This window comes from Ananas comosus, linkage group 13 (genome assembly GCF_001540865.1).
Source record: "Ananas comosus cultivar F153 linkage group 13, ASM154086v1, whole genome shotgun sequence".
In the NCBI taxonomy this organism is placed as follows: domain Eukaryota; kingdom Viridiplantae; phylum Streptophyta; class Magnoliopsida; order Poales; family Bromeliaceae; genus Ananas; species Ananas comosus.
This window is the reverse complement of record NC_033633.1, coordinates 6,412,461-6,430,164: the sequence shown is the minus strand read 5'-3', so window position 1 is coordinate 6,430,164 and position 17,704 is coordinate 6,412,461. Positions and strand designations below refer to the sequence as shown.

The window sequence follows — 17,704 nt, the reverse complement described above, 5'->3', positions numbered from 1 at the left end:
GCGTCTCACAAACTGAGGACCTCTAAGTTCCGCCGAGACACGTACTGACAGGTCTCGACGTACCGGAGGCCGTGCTCACGGTCAGGAGTGCCAACAGGTCACTGTGGGAAGCGCGGAGCAACCCGAAGTTCTGCGAACAGCGCGCAGTAGGGGAAGATCGCGCCAAAACAGGGCTAACGGACACCGTTGATCCAAAGTGAGGTGAGCAATGTGATCGTCACAAGACCAACGATCACCATGCTCACCTCCAGAGCATCAGGACGGCCTCGGGTCGCCAGATAAGCGTGCGCAAACCAAAACAAAGCCAAACAGGCTCGACAGGTCGACACCCGCGAAACAGTGGAACGGAGTCTCCCCGACAGAATCTAAGGTGAGCACGATGATCAGCAATTTGCTACGATCATCGTTGCTCCCTTCCGCAGAGATCGGGGAGGCTCGGGTTTGCTCGGAACAGTAACGGTATCCAAAATAAGCTATTTCGGCTTGGCCGGAGCAAGTTGCTCCGGCCGGCTTCGGCAGCATGGCGGCATGCGCCGGCGGCCAGGACGGGTGCGGGTGAGGAGGGAGTGTGGTGCTCACCTCGGTTTGCGGCGGAGGCGGCCGGCAGCGACGGCGGAGCAAGCCGAGCCGCCACCAGTTAGAACTCGGATTCCAGCGAAGTTGCAGCCACGGCGGCGGCCGGGGCTCCTCGGGGATGACAGCGGCAGGTCCCAGAGGCCGGAGGAGGAGAGGAAGGCGGCGGCGACACGGCGGCGGCCGCGGCTCGGGCGTGCCGCTCGAGCTAGGCTCGGTCTGGGAGGCAGCAGACGGCAATGGCGGCCGCGACGTCGCTCCGGGCGGCTCGGGGCGCGGCGGCCGACGGGGAGGGACGCCGCGGCTCCGGATGACGCCAGGGGAGGGCTAGAAGGAGTGCAACCTCGGAACCCTCTTCAACCGAGAGAAAAGGGAGAGAGAGATGGAAAAGTAGTGGAGATGGTGGCTGCAGCGGCAGTTGGCGGCCAGGGCTCAGTCCGGCGGCCGGGGATGGCGCAGCAAGGGCAGGGCAACCAAGGGAGGCGCTAGGCGTTTAGCTCGGCTAAGGTTAGGGTTTCCATGAAGCCCTAGTTCCAACCAATATATATATATGTGGCAATTATGGAATTTAGTCCTTAAAGAGAATATTTCTATCCAACCCTTCACAGCGCGAGTAAAATGCATTAAGACCCCTCCACGTGCGATCTCACGCGAAACGGTACATAAAATATCGCAACTTTTGCGAAATTACGTTTTGCGATCACCGACCTCTCCTCGATCAACGCGCAATCTCCGCAGATCGTCCGTCAGATTTACGAACGGATCAGCACCAGTCGATCGCACGACGGGACAACAAAGCTACGATCATGTTTCATCTCGATCGACCACGGATTCACGACAAAATCCAACCTTTCATTCCAACAGAATGAATAACACAAGAATATATATAAAACATGTATTTTTGGATTTTCTCGAAATTCGTGCGTCAAACTCAAAATCCGTCAGTGCCATTAGTTCCAGAACAGCTGAACCGGTCGAAACGAGCTATTGGACTGCTAGGAACGAAGTCTGATACGAGCCTGAAGCCAACTTCACACCGTGGCTTCTCCGGAAAATCGAGTTACTATTCACTTTAAGTGAAACTTGGAAATCCCGTAGAATTTCCGTTTTAACTCGTTTTCGCCCGAAACTTGACGAGTGCTTTTGTAATTAAATTACACACAAAAACATCGTCAACTGAGAGTTTAGGTACACTGCAAAAATCTCAGTCCTTACAATAAGCCGCCATAATTGCAAATAAGCCCTCCAAACACTTTTATTTGCAGCAAACTCAACCTGCTGTTCGCAGCACTGCGTACCGGTACGCTGGTGGGTATCGCCGATACGCCCCTGTTCAACTGCCCAAACCCGAGAGCTGTTGTTCTCGGGTTGCTGCGGGGTACTGGTACGCACCAGGGGTGTCACCAGTACGCTGCACCGCAGAGGCCAAACCCGAGAGCTGCTGTTCTCGGGTTGCCTGCCTGGTACCGGTACGCATCGGGGCTGTCATCGGTACGCAGGGCCCCAGATTGTGGTTTCGGCAGAGCTTGACTCTATTTCGCGCCGAGCAATGCTAAAACCCTTCCAACTCATTTGGAACTCAACGTTAACCCTTCCAACATTGTTGGAACGTCAAATAGACTTTGCCAACCATTTCTCTCGCACACTTTGGTCAATTTGACTAAAGTTTGATATAGTCTACCGAAGTTTCGATATATTACACAATATGCTCAAATTGGCTATCTATTTACTCATGACCCAATCATACCTACTCATTCGGAGGTCGAGCCCACTCACAATACTAGGGCCCACGGGGATTATCACCAATCTAGGGCCGTCTGCTGGGGAGAATTTTGCTCAACCCATACGTGACAACTCTGGAGCTCACTGCTTGTGGTGTCGTGACTACCACAAGTCAAACAGACAATGTGAGTACGATCTAGTTCTCTCAACCAAGAGAACTCACCGCTAACCATGGTAACAACATCAAGGGATCTCCTTCGATCCCTACTCGATCTATTTCAATCCCTTGCATGCTCAATAATAACAAAGCACTAGTTGTCACACTGCACATGCACCGACCTAATTTTATTCACTTATACTAGAGATTTTACTCAATTATGTTGCATGCATCAATGGAACATACAAGCACCACACTCAATGGACATAGGTGGACATGCAATATCTCATGATGTCACGCCCCGAGGCCGTTTAAGAAAGCTTGTTTATAATAACTACAACTTTAGAAATCAGAGTTACAAAAAACGGGCCTTTTTTTTTTTTGAAAACTGCCTGGCCACGTGACGCACAGACCTACCACAGATACAAAGTTTTTCTGTCCACACGGACAGAGTCTCCCCTATATTTGCACCGCGTACCATCTTATACAAGAAGATACAGGATCACCAATTATATTCTACATTCACAACCATTCACAGACATTAATTCACATCCATATATGTATAGAGAGTGATTTAGCAAAACCTATTAGTTGAAAACGCTCCACACCCCAAAGCTTTATTTTCAATTCTAAGTATCTTCAATTAAAAGCCTAGAAATTCTTTTTTGAAAATTGTTTCCCACACGGAAACGAGGCCTTTTAAAACCACTACCACGAGGGGTAGAAAATCGAACAACGAGATATGAAGAAACCAAATGCCATAAATCTCGGAACTCCGAATACACAAGTAAGCAAAAACCAAAACCACATCAGTCCAAATCACTTTTCATGCACCATCTAACTAAACCATTTATTATACTAAATTACTAAGTAAGAGAGTAAACCAGGTAACCACTAAAGCCACTAGCTTGCACGTACTCTCGTCACACCATGACCCGTCCCTTCTTCCACGTCACCTGGGAAAAAGAGGGTGTGAGAAACCACAAACAAGGTTTTCCAGTGGGTACGACAGAGCCACGAAGGGAAGTCGTATTCACCAGAAAACAAAAGATAACAAGAACAACAGGTACAAATATGTCATGATACAAGAGCGAACTACAGTAGTATTAGTAATAGAATAGTAAATAAGTAAGTAACAAAACTACTACTGTAACAAAACCACAACTGAATAGATGCCTCAAGGATAAGTAATCCAAGTCAAACACAATCTGGTGCCTAAAAAGAGGGTGCGAGAAACCACAAACAAGGTTTTCCAGTGGGTACGACAGAGCCACGAAGACAAGTCGTAATTACCAGAAAATAAAGAAGAACGAGAACAATAGGTACACATATGTCATGATACAAGAGCGAACTATAGTAGTATTAGTAATAGAATAGTAAATGAGCAAGTAATAAAACTATTACTGTAACAAAACTACAACTGAATAGATGCCTCAAGGATAAGTAATCCAAGTCAAATCTAATCTAGTGCCTGCCATATTAGTCCGTAGACCTTAAGCATTGCCTGTCACATTGCCTGCACCGACATGTACCATACGTCCACTGGATGACTTATCTGGATAGTACATTGCCTGGTCGGTGGCCAAACTGACCAGTGTCACAAATACTCCCCAAGTATTGTTACTAAGTCATGCGGCATGCTCAATACAAAAGGCGGCATAAAGCTGGTACCTTGGCCGAAGTTAATTAGATGCCTGGCATATAGATGCTGAACTGGAATAACCAGAGCAATACTTAACAATAGCAAGAGAACTACAATGCCTGGACCTAAAAGTCCGCTAGGTAGTCAGCACAATGCAAATTTGATCTACATGTCTATAACAACTACCACAATGCAAGTAACCAGTATAGATATATACGGTAGTAATGAAAGAAATATTGACATGTAGAGACAAAGATGCTGATATAGAAAAGCAAAAGAAGAGGAGAAGAGGTGAAATGATCCCACCGACTACTAGCGCGAAGCACCAACCTGTATACTGTAAATCTCCTAGTTTAAGAAACACAAAACCGTCTGCTAGACCTACGAAAGATCCACTAAGTCAAGTTCTACCCTCACATGAATCCAACTAAACCAACCATGCCTCATAACACAGGACGAAAGGTTTACAAATACCAATGCATTAACAATCGCCAAAATTTTCGAAAACTTACCGGAATGCCTCTAGAACCCTCAAACTACTCTAGAAATTCCTCGATTCCCACTGTAACTATCTGCTGTCCCCAAATGCACCAAAACAAGTGATCGGGTAGATACAACCCTCGTTTCAATTGCCGAGGGATCAATCGAGGAAGAATTTGGCAAATCGAATTACCAAATTCGCTAAATTTGGCTCCAAAATCCTTCCGCCACTAATCTACCACCTCTGAACTTCGAGGATGGCAGTAGCAACCAACCAACAAGGCTTGGCAGGGTTCTCAAGCTATCCACAATGCTAGAATACAAAACCCACAACATAACTCGCGTCCAATAGGTGAATTTTCACCAAATGACACTGTGGAACCTCGTTTTCACTCTGCAACGGCTCTCGGACCTTTGACGATCAGTCAAGAGGTAGTTAATAGGGTTTACATGCTGTCCGAGGCAGTGCATAGGGTCCCCGTTGCATAAAACATAGAACAATTCATCTATAGCTCTAAATACTATTCACAATGCATAAAAAGCAAGTTTTAAGCTTGTTACCGCGATTCGTGTCACAACGGACCAACCAACCAGTCGGTTCGACTCATCTCGATGCTTTGAGACTCGTGCTCGCTATTTGGAGCACAAATGACGACTGGAGAGCCTCGAAACAGCGAGAAAGCCCTCCAATTGTAAGGTCTCGGGAGTTGGTGAGATCGTCGCATGCACCGGGGCTTCGTTGATCACAGCGAAGGTGAGCACGGGAGTCCATAGGATCCTAGAGGAGTCGTGCTCGTGCTTCGGATGCTTACCGAAGTCCCCGGTGGCAAAAAAAATCAAGATCGGCCAAACATCCCAAAAAACACGACTGGTAGCTAGGGCAGGATTCCAGCAGCAACTGGCGGCACGGTGGCACAAGCCTAGGCCAAGGGAGAGTCACCACGCTTAGAGAAGTTGATCGGCGGCCTTGGCCGACGGCAAGAGGCGGCGGCGGTGCGGTGTGGCGGCGGCGGCGCGATTTGGCGACAGCGCTACCAAATAGTTCCATGGCTAGGGCAGAGCCCAGTGTTGTCGCGGTAGCTCAGGGGCACCTAGCACGGCGCCGGCAACCTCCTTGGGACTGACGGCAATGGCCAGAGGTGGCGCGGCGTGGTGGCGGTGGTCAAATGGAAACCTGCGGCCGCATGAGCTTGGTCCGATTTCCCTCGATCGTGGTAGCGATTTGGGGCATGACGGTGCCAGGGAGCCTTGGGGATGGTCGCCTGGGGTCGGGTGGTGACAACGACGGCGGTCCCAGTCGGCAGTGGTGCAACTACAAGGGCCTCGGGCTCTTCTCGCAGAGCAACCCAATAAAAGAAAGAGAAAAAGAGAGCTCTTCTTCTTCTCCGGCGGCCGGCTGTAGCGACGGCGACGGCAGGGGGTCCTCGGGTGGGCCAAAGGGGAAGGGGATTAGGGTTAGGGTTAGGGATTCACCCTAATCCTACACAATATATATATATATATATATATATATGTGTGTGTGTGTGTGTGTGTGTGTGTGTGTGTGTGTGTGTGTGAATATCCAATGGATAATTCTCCGAAAATCTCCCAAACCTCTATAATTGCGATCCACTCCTGGAAAATAATTCTCTCGTAGAATGGTCCCCACTCGTTGGTTTTCATGCAAAACGGAGTAATGGATAGATTTAAAAAGGAAAAGCAATGAGGAATAAATGCCTTTTTTGCAATAAAATCCACTTTACTTAGAAATCATGCGTCAAACCCAAAATGCGTCAGCACCATTAACTCTGACATAGTCAGATCGTTTTAATCACCCGAAACGGAGTCCGTACGCGACAAAAGCCATCTACTCTCAATGGCCTCTCCCGGAAATACGAGTTACTATTCACTTTAAGTTAAAAGTAATAATCTTGTAAAATCTTTATTGTAAATCATTTTTTGCTGAAATTTAATGGGCAATTTTAAAATTAAAATACATATGATAACATTTAAAAAGATGTCAAATTTATATAGAAAAAAATCTCAATCCTCACACATGATACATACGAATATGGCAACACATTCGGCACATGCAAAGACCCAATCCACGTTTCCACTTGGGATTCTCTCAATTTTGGTTATCCTTTGCATGCATAACAAATCACACCCAATCCATGGTTCTACCACTAGGATCACATTCAACATCACTTTGTTCCAATGTCCACACTTTGTTTTCTATATCCAAACTACTAGTTTTCTCTATTGGTTCGATACGTCATTAGGGTTTACATGGCACTAGGTTCATGTATCCTAAGTTCCAAGTCCTCAATCACAATTAATCACATCTTAATTAGGAGGCATGCAAGTTTCTGGAATAAGAATTAATTAAACCCCTATTACGTATAATTTCATACATATATACATATATGTTCAAAGAGTAGAGTTTAGACATAGGAAGAAATCCAATCATTTCAGAGAGCACCACCCACCTCGTTTTGGTGTCAGAGGTTAGGTACTCCAAGCAATTTGATTTTTGATGCTGATTCAGCTCGACCCAAGCCTAATGAATGAAATTCGGCAAAATCTGCCAATTGGATGTCGTTGCCTTGCCGGAATCCACATTGAAGTTGTCTATCGTGTCGAACTACCCTTCAATTAGAGATTTACAAGGTCTATTTGGTCTAAAATCCCATAAGGACAAAAGCCCCAAATTCAAGCCCTAGGTTTCATGTTCTACAAAAAAACCCCCAAAATCCATGGTAAAACTCTACCCAATCTAGTTTAGAATCATCTAGAACTTCCAAATACATTAATTTTAAAGGATCAACCAAAACCCTAACTCAAATCATGAAATCTCACCATGGCCACCTTGCTCCCCAAGCTTGATCCACCATTAGAGAGCTCTTCCAAGCTCCACCAACTTGAAGCATCCAAAATCTCAAATTTCTCCTTTTTGGTAGAGAGGTTGCAAGAGAGAGAGAGGTACTAGAAAGCAAGAGAGAGGGGAAAACCATTTTCTTTTTCTCGTGTGGGAGGAAAAGAATAAGAGAAGAAAGGCTGTCGGGTCCCTTTTATAAACCCTAAACAGTGCAAAGGTCCGGACCCTCTATCAAGGTCCAGAACCCATATATACCTTATTTTGGACATTTTCGCAGTCAAAGTCCAGACCTTCCCCACAGGGTCCGGGCCCTAACACTGTGAACAGTGTTTTCAGCCCTTTTAATTTCTTCTCATTTTCGCTCTAAAACTCCGATTTTCAAACCATTTTCTCTCCAAATCAAATCCAACACAAGCAAAACTCCTCTACACATATGATGCACTTTCAAAGTTGCAGAATTATAATTTTTTCTTATAAACACAATTAGGTTTCGACGTACAACCATTCCTCAAAAGTTTTCATTTACTTCCATCTTTCTTCCAGTTTATCCTATACTAATTTGATACCTTTTGAATCATTCCGACACCCTTGGCACACGACATGGACCTCTCCAATCCACTTCTTGACTATACTTCATCCACTTTGGGCCTAAGCTCAACAAGTATATTATAATTCAGTTTACTGCAGCGACGGTTTAAGATAGGACACTTCCAGTAGCATTAATTTCCAATTTGAGCACGAAATCGATAAGCCCAGCAAAAAGAAATATGGGTTGATTTCTCTATCCTCACTATTTTTTTCCTATCAATTGGTGCCAACCCAAGATTCTCCAACTTTGAGGCATAACAATGTACTAGATCAATTTTCTTATATTGTATTGCAACACTTGGCAATATAGTTTAGCTATTTAACAAATCAGAGATATATTTAGAATTGATAGGAACTAACTATTATATTAGGAAAATGTAGTGCTTTCATTTTTAAACACATCCTCATAAAGGTACATTCTTACATTCTTTCTTGTGGGCTTAATTTCTATTGCTTTAGACCTGCAGTATGAAAGGTACCCACAGCGGAAGCCGAGGGGATGTCAATAGACCAGCTAAAAGATGATTTGCACAATCTCTCTCTCTCAAAAAAAAAGATGATTTGCACAAAAGTCCTCCTAATGCCAAAGAATTTTGCACCAATGGCCCTCAACAGCATAAAAATATTTTCATTAATTCCCTCTCCATACCATCTTGTGTACTTTGATACCCGAAATATTACGTTTCAGTCCGAAAAGTTTCTCGATCACAAAACTCTCTCACGACTTCATTTCAATGCCATTTCGCACAGGTAAATTCAAATTTCATGAAATTTGAGACTTAACATCCTCTCTTAGTCTACTTTCATGTAGTCCACTCATCAAAATTGTGAATTTACTCACATAAAATGATAACCTCATTGCAAAATACTCTATTTTCACAAATTGCAAAAATAGGAATTTAGCCCTCCAACCTCAGAGTTTCATACTGAAAACTCACCACTGCGAATAAATAGCCTAGTGGCATGAACCCATGGATTTTTTTGGTAAAACGGAGCACTGAAAAATTCTATAAAGCAAAACCTCGAGTAGAAAAAGGCCAATGTGCAAAAAAAGTAGATTTTCTCAAAAACTGTGCATCAAACCCAAAAGTCGATGTGTTGCCTAGACCCAAGATCTACAGATATACAACATATGCTAGCCTGCTCTACATGTCTATCAACAACTATCTCATGCAAGCAATAAGATATAGATGAACGAACGATAAACAAAAGTAACCGACATGTAGAGACTACGATACTGATATAGAAGAACAGAGAAAAGCGAAACGATCTCACAGACTACCAGCTTGAAGCACCCACCTGTCATAATCATGTCGGAAACCTGGGTGTGCAACAAGTCAACTCGACCTACAAAGATCCACCGGGTTAGTACCTAACCCACCAATCCAAAATACCTAATTCGCAAACCCCACACAAATCCCCGAAATCAGTTTCCTAAAACGGATCGCCGTAACTCACCGGAAGTCTCAAAAATTACAACGGGATGCCATCGGGACCCACTAAGTGTCTCGAAACTAACCGACTCGTGCCACGAGTCACCCGCTGCCCCAAAAAACATCAATTTGGATGTCTTGGCAGCAAACACAAGGTTACACAACCAAACAATTATCGTCGGATAATTGTTCGGATTCGGGTTCCCGAAAGTGTCAATTTCGACACCGAAACCCACCGTCGCTCACCCGTCATCTCCGAACTCACGATATGACGATCGTGACTAGCCAATAAGGCTCAGCGACACAACTCAGGGCAAACAAACACCATCGGATGAAATCCAAATCGAAACGCCGTTCCGCCGGCGAATTTGGCCGAAAAATGCACCAAAATCGATATTCGATTTCCGCAAAGGCCTTCAGACCTTGGACGATCAATCCAGAAGTCACCTACCACATAAACATGTAGCTCACAACAGCCACAAGATGCAAAATTGCACAAAAGTCACTACATTTACATAAAATACTATTATTTTATGTAAATAAGGTGGTTTTGTGGCTCGCTACCCCTCACCGAGAGTTTCCAAGGTCAGCCGACACACATACTGATAGGTCCTGACGTGTCGGAGGCCGTGCTCATGATCCGGAGCACAACGGTTCACTGTGGGAGGCACGGGAGCAACCCAAAATTCTGCAAACTACGCGCACTCGAGGAATACCGCGCTGAAAAGCCGATACCAAATCTGCTGATCCAAAGTGAGGTGAGCATTGTGATCAGCACTGACCAACTATCACCGTGCTCACCTCCGGAGGCATCAAAATAGCATCGGATCGTCAAAAAAACAAGCACAAACCAGAACCATGCACAGACAGCAAATAAATAAAGCTCACTAGGCAGAGGGGGCTCGGGTCCAGCCGGCGGCGGCTCAACGGCGGGCGCGCCGGCAGCAGGGGGTGCGGCCAGCGAGGGGAGGTTGCCACTCACGCGAGTCGCCGACGGGAGGCAATCGGAGGGGCGGAAGGCAACCGGAGGGGCAGGAGGCAACCGAAGGGGCGGGCAGCGATGCCCTAGCCCGCACGAGAAGAGGGAAGCTCGGGCTCTGCTTCTCCGACAACGGCGACCTCGGGGTGACGCCGATCAGTGACAGGGTCCCCCGGGGTTCCAAGGAGGAGAAGGGATGCGGCAGCGACGGCAGTGACAGCCCACGACCCAAGCTCGGCCGCCCGAACTCAGTTCTGCCAGAGGGTAGCCGCGGCGACGCCCTAGCCGCGCAGCGGCGGCGGCGACCACTCCGGTTGGATGCGAGGGTACTGGAGGGCTGCAATGGAGGTCGCAGGTGCGGCTCTGAGCGGCGGTGGCGCAGGGGAGAGGTTGCAAGGTCACCTCGGCCTGGACCAGCTCGAGGTGGCCACCACAGCAACAATGGTGGTGGCGGGGGCCGAGGAGGGTCGGGGCTACTTTGGGAGGAGGGTTCGGGTCCTCCTTTAGCTCAGGTTCAAGGATGGGTGGAGAAGATAGTGGAAAAAAAAGAGGGAGAGGGAAAAAAGGTGGCTGAGAAGGTGGTGGCCGGCCGGAGCTCAGTCGGCAGCGGCTGGGAGGCGCACGGCGCACAAGGTGAGGGAGGAGAGGCGGCTGGGGTTAGCTGAGCTGAGGTAGGGTTAGGGTTTGCATGGTGCAAAGCCTAGAAGGCTATAAATACAAGAAACTCATTTTGCGCAAAAGTCCTCCAAAACCCTATATATTAAACTGAGTTCCTCACGGTGCGAGTAAAACACGTGGACACACCCCCATAATCGATTTCACGCAAAACGGTACATAAATTGTAGGGCTTTTTGCAAAATTTCTGTTTCGTCATTAATGACCCCTCCTCGTTCAACGCACGATATCAAGAGATCCGTCCATCACAGATTTGCTAACGGATCGCACCAGTGCGTTTAGCACAACAGAGACCTCAAACCCACGGTTTTGTTACGCCTGGTTTGGTCACAGATTCGTGACGAAACCCATCCTCTCTCCAAATAGGCAAAACCACACACAAATACATAAAATATATTATAACCAATTTTCTCGAAATTCGTGCATCAAATCTAAAATCCTTCAGTGGCAATGGGTCCAGGATAGTCAAACCATTGAAAACGAGCTATTGGATCACTATGAACGGAGTCCGATACGCGCCAGAAGCCATCTCTACTCAATGGCCTCATCGAAAACCCAGGTTACTATTCACTTTAAGTGAAAAGTAAAGATCGCGTAAAATCTCCATTCTAACTCGTTTTGCCTCGAAACTTGATGAGTGCTTTTGTAATTAAAATACACACAAAAACATCGTCAAAAGCGAGTTTAATTACATTGCCAAATTCTCAATCCTTACAACTGGGTTTAAGCATTTTGGGCCTGTGGTTTGGGTCCAACGAGTTATTATTGCTAGCGGGTCGAGTCGTTACACTTAGAGATTAACATGCATATGCCTATTTTGGCAAACATGTATTACCATGCCCATTTTGGCAAATGGATATCACTAAAGTGGCCAAGATTATCCTAAGCAGTTTGTGATACAACTCAAATTTTATACTCAATTATCAAATTAACTGCAAACTTATCATTGACTATGAAATAAATTTCTTGTAGAAGTAGTTGCCAAACTTGTAAAGGTGCTTAATTTTAGTTCAACATATAGTAAGAAAGCTATGAAACTTTTTTTGGCTTGTCATTTTTCTCCCTTGACATGTCAAATTCTTTGTAATTTAATGTCCTCAACTTTGTTACAAAGATAGTACAGAATGTGAAGGTGGTAATTTCACAAACAAATTTTGTAGCATTATCTACAACCCATCAACCATATGCTTCAACCATATGCTTTGAATAGATTGGCAATCATAAAAGTTCGCATAAACAAAAGAATATCATTATGATACATAAATTTAGATGGTTCATTTTTGCCTACATTAAAAGGAGAATAGCACAAAGGGAGTGTCCTTTATATACATGGAGATTAGAAGAGTGTTGTACCAAGTACGAAATCCAAATACGCAAGTAAAAAACCCACAGATATCAGTAGGAAGCCAAAAATATATATGTTGAAAAAACCAAATACATTTGTAAAGACAGATTTAGAAATTGGAGATTTGACTTCACCATGCCAAATAACATAGCGTAATATAACAAATTTTCCAAATATATAACTACTACCTCGCTTGCGTTGACTTCTGATTTATAATCTTTTTTACTTTAATTTCCCTTTATTTCATAGTTTTGCATTAGTCTTTTGTTGTTTTCCTTTCCAAATTTTGCATTTGGATGCTCACTGAAAAGAACTTTTTGAAGAGAGAGAGAAAAAAGAAAATATTATATTTTGATGTATGCTAATAAGAACTTTTTTCAAGAAAAAAAGTCTTTAACCTATTTCATGTTGATAATACCATTTTGATGAAACATTTTTGATTAATTTTTTGGTCATGATATCGGAGTCGTATAGAAAATTTTATTGGAAAAACTCTAATATACTTCTCCTCGCAACTAGACGAAGTTTAATGTATAGATGGAATTATCTTTAATGATATGTGTCTTTATAACTGTTTATTCTGTTGATTCTTACTAATGCACTAGAAGCTCATGCTCAGTATTAGGTAACATCACATATTCATTGATTCTTACTTTCGCTTATAAATAGTCTATGATTGATTGCATATTATGGTGCTTAGTATGAAACCTAATTATTTGCTTTATCATTCTAATCAAATTATATCATTACTCTTCCGCATATTTGAGGCAGCTTTCGTTAAATATCCACTTGCAGCTTGTTATTTGTATTATGATAGTATGCATGAAATTTTATTTAAATTTTATTATTTGTCAACTCATTATAGGGAGGGTGGGAAAATGATGAAACTGTTCGAGAAGCAGCTGTACGAGAAGCTATTGAAGAAGCAGGAGTGCGGGGAGATGTAATGGTAATTGACCTTGCTACAACTTTGATTTGTAGCTTATTTAAGGTTCTTTGCTATATTATACATATATTATAACTTTAATTATACTCTATTATTCTTTTAAGGGAAACAAAATACAAATTTTTCTCATGAGTTAATGATTACTTAGTATGATTATTTGGTATGTAAAATATTTTTTAGCTATATGTTTAATATATAAAATTTATTTATGTATCATAATTTATAATGCATATATGCTAGCACGTGTTTGCATGTGGACATGTATGCATGCACAACAAATCTATTTGTGTAAGTATCCATCTATATATGTATGTACCTCCTAAATTATCAATCAAATACATAATTTCCGCAATTTATGATTGTTAGGTTATTATGTATATTTTAAAGTACAATGTTTAGTGGAAAAATAAAGCTTAAATAGAAGACACTAAAGAAATAGGAAAATTTTTTCTAACTCCTTTTAAGGACCATCAAATTTTTTATTGATTTATAGTACAAGTTGCGCCTTTATTTCCTTCGACATCCTAAAATTATACTCCAAAAATTGATCTAGGGATGAAGAAAGTGAAAATCCATATTGGGGTACAGTTTAGACGTAAATTATATCTGGGATCCCGATATAGAGTAGTATATTTGCTTAGCCACAAAGTATATGATATCTTATGCTTTTACAAGAATGTTTGATCATGATATGTGTGAAATTCTTTATCTTATTACATTGACTTAGCTCAACAATGAGTTTGAATCATTATGCTTTCCTTTTATGGTTCTTCTCAGCAAATTTGTTTTTGGAAATAGACCTATTCATGCTATCTTTCTTCCTTTCCAAGTTATTTAAATTAGTCTTTCAAATCATTTCATTACAAATAATTTATTTAATATATGAATCATAAGAAATGAAATTGAACATAATAAGCTGGACTTCCAATATTATCAGGTTTATAAAGCAAAAGAAAGGAAATTCAACGCAAGTTTCTCCATTTGCACTCAAGAAATGAACTAATTTGTTCTTTAAACCTTGGTTTTTAAATTTTGCATGATTTACTATAATTATTGAAAAATAACATTATACAATGCTATTAGAACTTTTCACTAAAAGATTATTTTATTTTGTAATGCATATTCAAATCCCGGACTATCATATGATCATAATAAGGTCAAATTTTTCAGTAGTTTATGACTTCTAATTATTGTGTACGGTGGAGAGTTTTTTTTGTATAATGTACTTTTCTTAGTTTGGGATAAAATCAGTTTTGATTTGCTAGGTTTATGCTAGCCCAGGTCATTCACCTCAATGTAGTCTTTGTTGATTAATTATAGACCTTCTATTCTTGATTCTCTGTGCATGGTTGTGTGACATTAGAATAGCCACACTCACAAAATGAAAATTTTCAAAATTTATTATCTCATTATATTGTGGTGATATTCTAACTTTTTAGTGATTGCAGGTTTGTTAATATTAAACTAAAAAGTTCACTCTCATATTGTTTTATAACAAAAGAGGAGTTGCAACTTTAAGATCACCCTGTTATGTGCAATTCTTCATAGAAAAACATGGCACCTTGTGAATAGAGAACTTTTCTCGTTGACATACTTTAGAAAAATTTGTGAAAAATAGTCTTTCACGTATTTTGAGATATCAAATAAAACTATAAATAGATATATGTATTTATTAGGTAGATTGGCAGGCATTAAATGTTTAGAAGCATTGGTGAGCAAGTTGGTTGATTATTTGGAAAGATGCATTGACGAGACTTGAGTAGCATAAGGGTGCAAGGAGTGAGTAGATTTGTTGGCTAAAATGAGGTACAAGTGATAGATGTTGAGGAGCAAGAAGAGGTTTTCATTTTCCATATTTGTAACAAGTTTTCATCATTTTGATAATATGTCAAAATCTTGTACTTCATTATATATGAAACGGTTTAGTTTTGACCCAATAAGGTTTTAGTATATAAATGGTGGGTTTGCAAACATTATAATCTATATTTTTACTTAATTTTTCGCTTTAACACTTCTGTCTAGCTCATAAAGCATATTGCTCTTTGTTTCATGTCAAACTAGTGTTTAACTTTTTATTCACAATCTGATTATCTTATTCAAGATGCAACCCAATTTTTGTATCTGTAGGGATTCTTAGGATGCTACCATTTCAAAAGCAAAAGCCATCAAGATGAGTTTAGCCCGGAAGGCTTATGCAAAGCTGCAATGTTTGCTATGCATGTGAAGGAGGAGCTCAATTCTTGGCCAGAGCAGAGCACCCGCCAACGGAGCTGGCTGACAGTTCCCGAAGCCATGGAGCAATGTCGGCATCCGTGGATGCGAGATGCTTTACTCAAGGGCTTCTCCCGGTGGCATGCTGGAATAAGTATTGAAGGGAACGAGAATGATCTCACTAACCCCACTGAATCAACACCCACTAGATGACCAAGTTCTCAAAATACATTAACCATTGTCCTTCTTTCTTTCGTATAATAGAAAAACAACAATGGTAACCTTTCTATGATGTTTAGTCTTTTTTTCTCTACTAGAACATCTAGGTAGTTCATATTAGTTTATGGGACATTTTACATATCCGCATGTAGTAACTCTCTCTCTTTCTATGTTTCAAGGAAAGAATGTGCACAACTTTTTGTACCAGTCTCAAAATGTTCATACTCTTGGATGCCCTTTTCCTCTCATGGTGTAAGTACTGGTCTTTTTACTTTTAACTTTAACCTATCAGCCAAATCAATCAAATGCTTATTGAGAAACTAATGTCTCCCATTCCGACTACTAGTGTTGTTCCTTTATGCCTGGTAAATGCTTGTGAGATAGCAATAGTTGGATCAAAGTTATTTGTGCATTTGTGTAAATACCACGTGCCTCACCTGCTAATTTTTGTCTTCTGATCTATTTGCTATTTCTACACCTCACATACTTAGAAGATTTCTACACTTTGGTTAGCAAAGATGTGAAAAATGCTCGTGTGTGGATATATGAAATATAATGAAAAGGAACAAAGGTAGCATATTTTAAGATATATACATGAACTATAAAGATTATGAATTTACAATCCAGCCTTCCATTAGTTATGATATGATTTTTGTGAATTTAGTCAAGATTTGTTAGCACTAAATGACTATTTATTGTAAAGATGTAGAATGTGGGGGTGAATTAAGTATTTGATAGTAAATCGAAATTCTCAAAATTCAGGCATCTATATTTCAAAATATGTTGTTGTTCAAGTAAGATCGATGCTTGTATGAATGTGTGACATCCCAATAGTCCCACATCGGATAGTTATGACTAGATGTGGGGGTATATAAGCTTGATTAGGCTAGACATAATAACTGGGCTTAAACATTTTGGGCTGGTGGTTTGGGCCCAACAAGTTATTGTTGCTAGCGGGCTAGGTCGTTATATTTGGTATCAGAGCCAGTTCACCAGCCGAAAATGTGTAGCGAGTCTCGGCTGAGCCAGGGTCTAAAAGACAAGGTGATAAGCTATGCCAAAGACTAAATGACAAGATAACCGACTATGCCAGGGTCTGGATGACAAGGCTAGTGAAATGAGTCTCACATCATCTAGTGATCTTGGGCTGTGTGTGTGATTGGACTAACGAAAACATCAGGGCCTTAACGGAGAGAGTCTGCACACCCAATAATCCCACATCGGATAGGAACGGGGATGTGATTGGGTATATAAGGGACTTAGACACTAGTAATAAGAACTGGGCTTAAGCATTTTAGGCCGGTGATTTGGACCCAACGACTTATTGTTGCTAGTGGGTCAGGTCATTACATTTGGTATCAGAGCCGGTTCACTAGCCGAAATTATGAGATGAGTCACAGCTGAGCTAAGATCGAAATGACAAAGCTAGCGAGACAAGTCTCACATCGCCTAGTGATCTTGGGCTGTGAGTCTCACATCGCCTGGTGATTTTGGGATGTGTGTGTTTAGGATAGAGAAAGTCCGTGACACCCCAATAGTTCCATATCTGATAGTTATGGCTAGATGTGGGGGTATATAAGCTTGATTAGATTAGACATAATAACTAGGCTTAAGCATTTTGGACCGATGGTTTGGGCCCAACGAGTTATTGTTGCTAGTAAGCTAGGTCGTTACAGAATGTCACGCCCCATGTCCCACTAATTGGACAGCCCGAGCACATACAACAGACCCGCCAAACGGGCAAGATTTCACCTATCCACACGAAAGTAGAAACATACATCAAGACATACATGATATAAGTACACGAAGTATCAAAGTGTTTAGGGTATTAAATTAAAACCACTATAATTTAACTTCTATAAAGTTTACAGCCCAAT

The 17,704-nt window shown here is 42.0% G+C and overlaps 1 protein-coding gene across 1 annotated transcript in view; it reads left to right on the top strand.

Annotated features, from left to right (window-relative positions):
- Nucleotides 1-16,115, top strand: part of LOC109719626 (nudix hydrolase 16, mitochondrial) — a 27,734-nt gene extending 11,619 nt beyond the window's left edge. Inside the window, exons 3-4 of the mRNA XM_020246400.1 lie at nucleotides 13,317-13,400; nucleotides 15,525-16,115. Coding sequence (XP_020101989.1) covers nucleotides 13,317-13,400; nucleotides 15,525-15,821 — 381 coding nt within the window. The 3' untranslated portion in view covers nucleotides 15,822-16,115. The remainder of the gene's footprint in view (nucleotides 1-13,316; nucleotides 13,401-15,524) is intronic.